At 33.0% G+C, this 11,049-nt stretch overlaps 1 protein-coding gene across 6 annotated transcripts in view; it reads left to right on the top strand.

Annotated features, from left to right (window-relative positions):
• LOC108906198 (patronin) overlaps nt 1-11,049 on the top strand; it is a 122,984-nt gene that overhangs the window by 72,108 nt on the left and 39,827 nt on the right. For all 6 annotated transcript variants that reach the window (XM_023454705.1, XM_023454702.1, XM_023454706.1 and 3 more), the window contains exons 3-5: nt 1,020-1,235; nt 6,821-7,057; nt 7,403-7,653. In XM_023454705.1, coding sequence (XP_023310473.1) covers nt 1,020-1,235; nt 6,821-7,057; nt 7,403-7,653 — 704 coding nt within the window. The remainder of the gene's footprint in view (nt 1-1,019; nt 1,236-6,820; nt 7,058-7,402; nt 7,654-11,049) is intronic.

Here is an 11,049-nt window from a genome sequence, read left to right as displayed (position 1 = left end):
ATATACAGGGTAGGAAAGTACCGATGGTCTATCTGAAGTTACGTGAGAGCGATAAAGTAAGCCATAGAAATCCATGTTATAGACAAGGATGGCTATAATGAAGGCGTCTAATAGTCAACGCCCATTTCGCCCTTCCACAAATAAGAAGTGGATCTTATTTGTGGAAGGGCGAAATGGGCGGCGACTATGAGACGCCTTCATTATAGCCATCCTTTTCTATCGCATGGATTTCTGTGGCTTACTTTATCGCTCTTACGTAACTTCAGATAGACCATCGGTACTTTCCTACCCTGTATAATCTGTCTATTAAATATTTCGCCTTTATAGGAAACACTCTTTCATGTGATTTTTTTAATGTTTCCAAAAAAGTTTATTCAAAGGTTTGTTATAAAATACATATTTGGGGGGTATAAATTTCTAAATCATCAGACTACACCTGATAGTTTTTTTAAATAATAGTTCTGCTTACGATTTAAATTGGAATATCGCTTAGCAGCACATTTGGAGCGTACGTAAATCTAGATTGGGTTTCCCTTTGTAATATTATGAATGACATAAGTAAAATATATGTTGTTAATTATCGTTTATTATAAAAATGTTTCATTGACTGCGTTCTAATGTCATATATGTAAACCAGCAATTTTACACCGTTGTCGGCACTTTGGTCTCACTCAGCCGTTCTCGGTGTCCTTGAATGGAGAAGCGGTGATCAGCGCCGTAATAGGAACTTTTTACTTGTACAAGAAAGCCTATTAAAATAGATAATAATCGTGATAAATATATAATTTAAAAATACTAAAATTGTTAGTATATTTTTACCTCTTACTACTTTACGATCTTTTTATAATCACCTATGTAGTTTTTTTTTGTATTTCTTGTTATTGTTATGTTATAAACTATAAGAATTGCAGAGCCTATGTTTGCCCTACATAATTTTATCCGAACTCCAATCACCCCATTCGAACGAAGCGTAGGCGAATCGATATTCCCTAATTCGCTTCCCCTTTTCTTTGTCCCAGAACCAGGAGCACCTGAAGCCGCAGATAGCCGGCGGCCTGGCCAACGCCGAGATATACTGCATGGCCTTGGGCAACGTCTACTCGGACCCGAACTACCACAACCTCAACCACTGGGCCATCCTGCAGACCCTCGCCAGGAAGGGGGTGTATTCCAACGATGCCTCGGACGCTCAGCTTACCGAGACCACGCTGATCCAGACCAACCCCCTGCGAACGGTAAGAAATCCCGATAAAAAAATTGTCCCGACCAACGTGGTTTTCGATCAGCGAAACTCCTAAAACTGATTGAAATTGAAACCCGAGGGGTGTGCCACAAGTAATTTTTGGTGTACATTTGAGATATTATAATTTAAAATTACTTTAAAAGTATAGAAATTATTTATTAAAGTATAAAAATTACCAAATTCTTTGGTAAATTACAAAAATTACAAAAAGTATGTATGAAATTACAAAAAGTACATATTAAATTACAAAAAGTACAAAAAATTACCTGATAGAGTACAAAGATTTTTAAAATTATTCTTTAAAATTACTGAAAGTACTTAAATAAAATGGTGTGATTAAAAATATTTCATACGGACTAACTTCTGCTGCTTTGCCTACATTTACCTACCTAGGTACTGTTGAAAAAAACAGTCTAGTTTGTTTATAATAAAAATTTGTGTGGAAAATAACAGTAAAAGTAAAAATCTTATTAATAAAACAAATTGTGTTTCTAAATTAGTAATGGAAGTAACCGATCAAAAATATTGAGAAATTTTATGATGAAGAGTAGTTTATTGGGAAAATAATAAAGTATGACGGCATATAAAAAATTGTAAACTTTTATTTTAAATTTAATATAATATAAAAATAGCCTGAAAACCAAATAAAAGTAGCTTTTCTAATTAAAAAAAATAGAAATAACAAATTACAGGTAGAACTGAAATTAACACCAACAATGAAGCAAGTCCTATTCAATTTGTAAACCTTTAAGTAATACACATTTTTCTAATCTCTTTATAAATTCCTTCTCCATTTTTTGCTTAAAAGGCATCCGTTGTATTGAAATATTAGTTTTCTTCTGAATTCAAAGAGTGACCGCAAAATCCACTTGTCTTTGAGACTTTGACAGAGGCGACAGGAAATATCCTAAAAATATTCTAAAAATATCCAAAAAGTCGTCATGAAAAATGAAAATGAGCATCACTTTTAGTTTTTCGAAAATCACCCTTATTTATGGGTTGAAAAGACAGAAAAATGTGAACAAATTAAGAATCATCAACAATTGTAAAACCCCAAATATTTCTGTGTTATCAAAATAATATTATGAACGTGAAAATATCTAATTTCGTATTTGATACCATCTTGTCCGGATTGAAAATCAACCCTTAATATCCCTAAAGGGGTGAAATCATCCCCTAAACGCCTAAAAATGTTAAAAATATATTAAAAGTTACAATTTTTTTTCTTTTTCTTTTATACGTTAATAACCGACAATCATTAGTTCCAAAGAAAAATATCCCTAAATGAGGAAAAAACCACCCCTAAGTTCAACCATAATACGTATAAAGGAAAAAGAAAAAAAAATAACTTTTAATATATTTTTTGCATTTTTAGGCGTTTAGGGGAAGATTTCACCCCTTTAGGGATATTACGGGTTGATTTTCAATTCGGACAAGACCGTATCAAATACGAAATTAGATATTTTCACGTTCATATTATTTGGATAGCAACATAAAAATATTTGGGGTTTTACAATTGTTGATGATTCTTAATTTGTTCACTTTTTTGTCTTTTCAACCGTTAAATAAAGGTGATTTTCGAAAATTTTCGAAAAACTGAAAGTGATGCTCATTTTCATTTTTCATGACGAATATTTGGATATTTTTAGAATATTTTTAGAATTTTTCCTGTCGCCCCTGTCAAAGTCTCAAAAACAGGCGGAAAAATGGCTTTTTTGCGGTCACTCTTCGCTGTCTAGTTCTGCCAAAAAAACAAAAAATTGAAAATTTCCAATTGCGAATTTTGATTAAGATTTTCTTCCAAATAGTAAGGACCAATTATTTTATGATACGTTATGCCACGCCAGACATTTATTTTTTTGAACATTTTTAGCCCAGTATCTAGAATTTTGGGAGGGAACCACGCCATTAGTTGTGAATGTTGATTCGTCATTAAGTAAAATATCGTGATGAAAGAATATGTTTTCAATTTCTCGCCCATTGTTAAACAAAAGTCCAATCGACGACCATCATCTCCATCAAGCAATTTATAATTAAATACTGGATTGTCTTGTATAGAGTTTATAACTACAACAGTAACAACATCGTTATCATTGTATTCTTTTTTTATTTTTTCAATATTCTTTACATCAACAGTGGTATCAAATTTTATAATTAGCTTGCGATCTGCTCTACGAGTTACAAACACATTTGGATACTTTTCATCAAAATTTTTTATTGCATATCGATATGAAACATCACCGATCCCATAACACCATAAGGTAGATTCGTTGCTCCAGGGTTACCATTATTAATAAAAATTATTGTAGGCAGTTAATAAAAATAAATATGTTGACTTTGACATTAATAAGGAAATAGTTGAGGAAATATCCATAGTAATTACATGGTATGTAGGATAGTTAAAAATTGAGGCGTCTTTTTTGTTGCAAAATGTGAATATTCTTCTTTTTTACTAAATCCCACATATAAGCACTTCTTGAGTTCCCGAACAAATTTGTTAAATGCAGTTTTTAATGAAAACAAAAATTAAAGGCACTTTGCATAGGGAAAATTTCACATTTTGAAATATTTTGGAAGCCTGGTATGTTTTATTACAAATTTGATTACTGTCAATGACTTCCCAAGATAAGCAAAACTTTTTATCAAGAATAATTTTTTCTCAAAATATCAACAATAAAAAAGTTTACAAGATTGCNTACAGGGTGGTTCGATTTTTCTTTGAAATGTTATGAACACGTAGATTGTTAGAAGTGTTTTCCAAGTTATACAGGGTGTCCAGGAAATTGTGGGTAGTCTCAAATTTTGAAAAAATAACGTCGAAGTTTATATAATTTTTTTCCCTCTGTATGGATTTTTCGTGGGAACTTTTTTGGTTTCCCATTAAATTTGGGTAATGTTTGGGTAAAAGCTACTTAGGGGTTAACTTTTCCTATATATTTTCCAACAAATTTTTAACCTCTACTACAGATTGCAGTCACTTGTTTCGCCTTAACAAACCTATAGACCGATCAAAATAACTCATTTAGAGGGAAAAAAAGAAAATTGTTACCTGGACTTTTATAAGTGGAAATGGTAAAGGGGCTTATAATAAACGAAAAAAAAAATAAATAAATGCGTGAGCAGGGGCGGCGGAGGGTTGATTTGGGGGGTTGAAAAGTTATGAAAAATTTTATCATTGGGATTTCTGGCGAAAGTTGACGTCAAACAAAAAAGTATCCAATACAACTGTTGTAGATCATGCAAAAATCTACAACTTTTGTAGAGGTCATTTTTAACATAACCTCAAAATTTCCGAGAAAAATGCGAAAAACAGGTTTTTTTTTTGATTTTTCGTTTTTTATTTCTCATTTCCGCAAAAATAATTTAATTTTGACGAAACTTGGTGAAAGTATACCTTTCTCTGTCTTAAATAATCTCAATTTTTTTAGATAAAAAAATCAAGAAGTTTCCGAGATATTCATTTTTTTCGGCCTGAAACACTTTTTTTCAAAGAAAAATTCATTCTACTTAAAAAAATCATCGTACAGAGTTCTGCCGGTAATCATTTTTTTCGTTTTGACATATACTTTTTGGTGAAATAAAAAAATTTGTAATCACAGTTCAAAAACATGCTCAAAAATCCAAAAAAGAAAAAATGACTTGCAGCAATGAATTTTTCAATAATTGTTGATAATTTGTTTAAATTAAAAAAAAATCAAAAACTGATTACACCATTTACGGAAATTGTACGGAAAAATACAAAAAAACTGTCTTATTGTTTGACCCAAAACTATTTTTGTACTGTATTGCTATAAACATAAGTCGAATAGTGAACAAATAAAATAAATAATAATTTTTTTTCCGTAGGATCGATTAGTGTACTTATTTTTTTTAAAGTTTGAATTCATTCATAGATGTACAGTGTGTCCAAGATAAGAATGGGATAGTATTAGGATCTAGGAAACGGTAAGAGATACGGGGTGGCTCAGATTAGAAAAAAGTTGTGTTTTTTATACCTAAGAATATGCTGTTTAGAAAGTTTTAAAATTCCGGGTAGTTCCGGAGATATCCGGAAAAACCGGAAATTTTGCAAAATTATTTAATTTTTTCTGGCTTTATTTGAAAAGGAATTTTAAAATAAATTACATATTTACAATGTCACTTTTTTCGCTCTATACAATGGCGGCAACATTTTTGCAATCCGACATTTCGTCTTCGAGGGGCCATGATCGGATTAATTTTTTTAAATACGTCGCTGTTATTTGTATGACAAAATCTAGTCATTTTTAATTCGGAATTAGAGGATATTACTATTGTAATCGCTTAAAAAGTTTTTAGCTTGTTTTAGCTATAATTTAACATTTTTCTCGAATACCGCTCTGAACGCTTTCAAAATATCTATTGGATGAAGTCATAACAGCATAAAAGTCAATACCGCACAAAATATCCAACGATTTTTTACTATTTGTATTATTAACAATACTAATTAGAAATAATAAAATATTTCATAAATTCGTATTATTCTTTTATTAGGTACAACTTTTTAAATTATGGATTAAAAAAAATTGTTGGATATTTTGTGCTGTATTGACTTTTATTCTCTCTTTATTCTCTCTCATATATAATAGATACAGGTATTTTGAAAGCGTTCAGAGCCGTACTCAGGAAAAATTTTTAATGATAGCTAAAAATCTTTTTAAGCGATTACAATAGTAACATCATCTAATACAGAATTAAAAATTACTAGATTTTGTCATAAAAATAGCAGCGATATATTTAAAAAAATTAATCTGATGATGGCCCCTCGAAGACGAAACGTCGGATTGCAAAAATGTTGACGCCACTGGATAGAGCGAATAATGTGGCAATGTAAATATGCAATTTATTTAAAATTCGTTTTCAAATAAAGTCAGAAAAGATATAAAACGATTTTGCAAAATTTCGGGTTTTCGGATTTCGCGTCAACAGTAGACTTTGTAGTTAATACTTTGTTTTGTTGAAATCTCAAATCATCCAGAGATAATTTATCATTTGTGCATTTGTAATTCGACTTAGATGTTTATACGTAGCAATATTGTACAAAAATAAAGTTTTGGGTCAAAAAATGAGACAGTTCTTTCTAAAAAATTTTCCGTAGAATTGAATGGTGTAATCGGTTTTTGAATGTTTTTTAATTTAAACAATTTATCAACAATAACTGAAAAATTCATTGGATTCAAAAGGAAATGAGAAATAAAAAACGAAAAATCAGAAAAAAAATTGTTTTTCGCATTTTTCTCGGATAATTTGAGGTTATGTTAAAAAGTGACCTCTACAAAAGTTGTAGATTTTTGCATGATCTACAACTTTTGTATTGGATACTTTTTTGTTTGGCGTCAACTTTCGCCAGAAATCCCAATGATACAATTTTTCATAACTTTTTAACCCCCCAAAAAAAAAACCCTCCGCCGGCCCTGCTCACGCATTTATTTTTTTTAGGTTTATTATAAACCCTTTTACCATTTCCACTTATAAAAGTCTGGGTAAAAATTTTTTTTCTCCAAGTGTAATTTGTTTGGACTACTAGCCGAAATAGCTCGTTCATTTTTTCCTTTCCAGGCTGCCCACATGGCCGTCATCGAGATGATCATGCAGCTGTACGCCAGGGAGGTCGTGACCGCCGACAGGGCGTTGGCGGCCGTGCAGCGTTTCAGCCACGGCAGGAGTCCTTCGCCCCCGACCCCGGAAGGTCCGGAGCAGGGCGTGCTGCTGTGGGTGTCGCACGCCTGCGACGCGCTGCGGAAGAAGATAGAGCAGGAGACTGAGGGCAACGGCGCCGTCACCAACGGCGGAGAGGTAATTCATGAAAAAAAAAAATGTAGGGCGTCCTGGGTATCTACCACTGTTCCGTTTTGTGAACCAACGATGTTCTTGGGATTGTCCAGAGTCCCGCCCTTCCAGTATCTCCGAAAACGTTCTGCATAACAGTGCGATGCCTGTGCGGCGTTTTGCTTGCGTTCGCCGTAAATTAACAGCGTTATTTTGTAGTAACTCTCAATAATATTTCCACAGTTCGTTTCACCGCTAACACAACAGCGCTAAGCTTTGTTTTCAGTTTTGTGATTCTTTTTATACTTGCAAACGACTGTTCAGAGGGAAGCTGCACTTTCGACGACGCCCTGTAAACTTTCGCTTTCGCAGGGGGACAAGCTGAGGGCGCCCGACTTCCCCCCACTGAGAGAGCTAAAAGACTTGTGCGACGGGGTGGGCCTGGCCGCCCTAATCTCCTACTACTGCCCCGACGAGCTGCACTGGACGGAGATCCGGATCTCGAGCATGCCCTCCCTTCAGGACAGCCTTTACAACCTCAGGCTGGTGCAGGACTTCTGCCACAGGTGCCTGCCCTCGTCCATCTTCCATCTCATGCCGGAGGACGTCACTTACATGCGGGAGTGAGTACAGACTTTTTTTTATTTTTGTTCAATACAGGGTGATTCAGAACTTTTCCAAAAAAAATTGGGAATAGATGCGGCATGAGAAATGGAGTCAATATCGTAAAAAAAATTTTCGTAAAATCCTTATAGTTTCCGAGAAAAAAAAAATATTGAAGTTATAGTACATTCAACGACTACATAGCTGGACAACTGTAGTCTCTAGCGTCATTCGCAATGCGCGTGGAGAGCCACGTGGCCTCGGCGACTCTGAATACTGAAGTCGGATTTTGCAATCGTTGTTGCGGTAGTGTATTTACCTGTTATCTGTGGTGTTCACAATAGTTTTTTTAGTAGTTAGTGTCAAAAATGGTTTGCGTCTACAGCAACTCGAAGTTGATGGATATCGTTTTAATTTATGGTGAAGCATTTGTGTTATGGTGAAGCAAGACAACATTTGTGTTAGTTCGTAGAAACTGAGTAAGACGAACCCAAATGTGTTGACACGTTGATGGATAAAATATTTTTAACAATTGTTGTCGTAACATCGGGTACGTCAAATGATTTTATTATTTAAAAACACAAATTAATTGTATTAATTAATACAGGCAAAAGCAGTTGAATTTGCCGATAAAATTCTATTTATTTCTTTCCTTGCGAAAGTTTTTGTCCGTTTTTATCACATCGCCATGCCGGTCGCATTGTGCGAGGTCAGGTTTTACAGTGGACCAGTTTTCAGTGCCGTGCAGAAGTGTATTTTTAAATCAATTTCGAACTGCACTTTTTGATTTTTTCTTTACAAAATTGTATTTGTAAGGGTCCCTTGTACATCCAGAATTTTTTTTTTAGATAAGTTCTGAATCACCCTGTATAGGCGTAAGAATATACAATTTTACCTGGCGAAGGGCCACAGTCTGTTAAATTTGAAAAAAAACATCATATCGTCATAACATTTTTTGTAAGCAGAAATGTGAATTTAATCACTTTATTACTCATTACTCACGCCAATTTTATGGGGTTTCTAAGGAAATATGTGTCACTGTACTTGATTTTTTGATAATGTTTTTATCACCGATACAACAAGATTCACATTCAGTCGCAGCTAATCGTGAGGTTTGTAAGAATCTGTTAATTATGACTCTTATTTAAAAATTATTTGAGAAAATTTTTGAGTAAAGAAAAATGGTGAATAAATTTTTTTGAATGATACAAGACACGGAGTAGTCCCACCGCAAGTAAAGAAATAAACTAAAAAAATCACGCACCAGCAAAATGAGCACGAACCTGATTTGAACAACCTTTTTTTATACGCGGTAAGTTTCCTTATTAACGGCGTTGACACATTTTTGTGGAAATTTCTATTTTCAGCATATACAGTAGGATGGCCCAAAAAAAAACGATTTTTTTTTTCGTGTCTCGTGAAAATATGTTAGTTTATCATGTTTTAAGAGTCCCCTCAAAAAATCAGCTCAAAAACAATTTTTTGAGGTCGCACAAGATTTTTTAAAATTTTCCAAAATCGTCAAAAATTGAATTTTTTTTAAATTTTTTTTTTCTTTTTTTTCTTTTTTTCTGTTTTGAAAAATCTCGCTTTTGTGAATTTTTGATCTCTATTTTTTTTTTTCTAGGTGTCTTTTTTTTTTTTTTTCTTTTTAAGTGTTGTGTGTGTCCCCAATGTTTTTTCGCGCGCTCTCTAAATATATATTCTTATTTTTTTTTTTTACTGAATTCGATGAACAAAAGAATAGAAATAAATCACGAGACACTTAAAAAATTTCTCGAGGCAAAATTTACTACCGCACTGCGAGTACCTATCAAATAAGTATTTATAAATTTTTAATTTTTTAAAATTTAAGTGTCGTGATTTATTTCTATTCATTTGTTCATAAAATTCAATAAAAAAAAAATTAGTTTGTTGATATTCATTTTTAGAGGTCGCTCGAAAACATTTTAGGTACACTACTGCTTTGAAAGTTAAAATAACAATGAGTGACCTTTAGAAATTAAAATATCGATTTGAAATTTTCAGAATCGCGATTTTTTTCAACCTAGAAAATGATAAAAAAATCGTTTTTTTTTGGGCCGCCCTAATATACAGGGTGGAAAAACATAACAGACAGATACAGAAACTGATAGACATAACATATAGACAGGCAAACAGGATGATTTAGAAGTTTTCCAAAAAAAAATTAATGTACAGACATTACATCTTACAAATACAATTTTTATAAAAAAATCAAAAAGGTCAGTTTAAAAATGATTTAAAACTACACTTTTGCACGGTACTGGAAACTGGTCCACTGTAAATCCTGATCTTGGCGCAAGGCAAAGCATGCAGTCGGCGACTGGCACGGCGGCAAAATGTAATAAAAAAATAAAGGGACAGAAATTTAAAGAATTTCTTTCCCAAGAAATGAAATAGATACAATTTTGTAACACCTATATTATATTAGCAAATTCAGGTCTTGACGCTTTTGTTACTATTAATTAATAACATTAATATGTGGTTTTAATTAATAAAATCATCTGACATACCTGATGTTACAACAACTGTTCAAATTTTTGCCCACCGTGCCACCGACACGTCGCGACTTGTAAATACATTTGAATCCGTCTTACCCAGCTTCTATGAATTAAACGCAAATGTTGTCTTGCTTCACCTTAATACAAATGCTTCACCATAATAAAAATGTGGTCTTGCTTCACCATAAACATAAATTTAAAAGATATCCATCAATTCCGAGTTATACACGCAAGCCATTTTTGACACTAACTACTAAAAAACTATTGTAAATACAATCGCAACGACGATTGTAAAATCGGATTTCAGTATTCTGAATCGCCTAGGGCCACGTGGAGAGAGAGCGCATTACGCACAGCGTATGACGCTAAAGACTGCAGTAGCCCAGCGATGTAAGGGTTAAAAATCCTACAACTTCAATAATTCTTTTCTTTTCTCGGGAACTATAAGGATTTTACAATTTTTTTTTATGGTATTGACTCAATTTTTCATGACGCATCTATTCCCAGAGTTTTTTTAATAAGTTGTGAATTACTGTATAAACAAGCAGCTAAGTAGATATTCATACAGATATACAGACAGCGAGGGAGACTGGCAACCAGACAAACACAGAGACATGCAGACACGGAAACAAAACAGATAGTCCAATCGAATTAGATTTTTACGTGCCAATTTAGTTCATTAAACAAAGACACGTAAAAATTATGAAAAATTCCGTAGAATTGAATGAACCACTTTACTTCAGCTGAATATTAAAGCTTAATTTTCAAAATGGCGTCCAAAATTCCCAAAAAACAGTTTTTTTTTTTCATTTAAAAATAAACTAAATATTTTAGAAAAAAATGTTTAGACAAAAGTTGTAGAACTGTTTATAACAAAAATTTTGAGCCTAGCCC

This window comes from Anoplophora glabripennis, unplaced genomic scaffold (assembly GCF_000390285.2).
Source record: "Anoplophora glabripennis isolate ALB-LARVAE unplaced genomic scaffold, Agla_2.0 scaffold379, whole genome shotgun sequence".
Taxonomy (NCBI): Eukaryota; Metazoa; Arthropoda; class Insecta; order Coleoptera; family Cerambycidae; genus Anoplophora; species Anoplophora glabripennis.
This window is presented reverse-complemented; position numbering and strand designations above follow the sequence as displayed.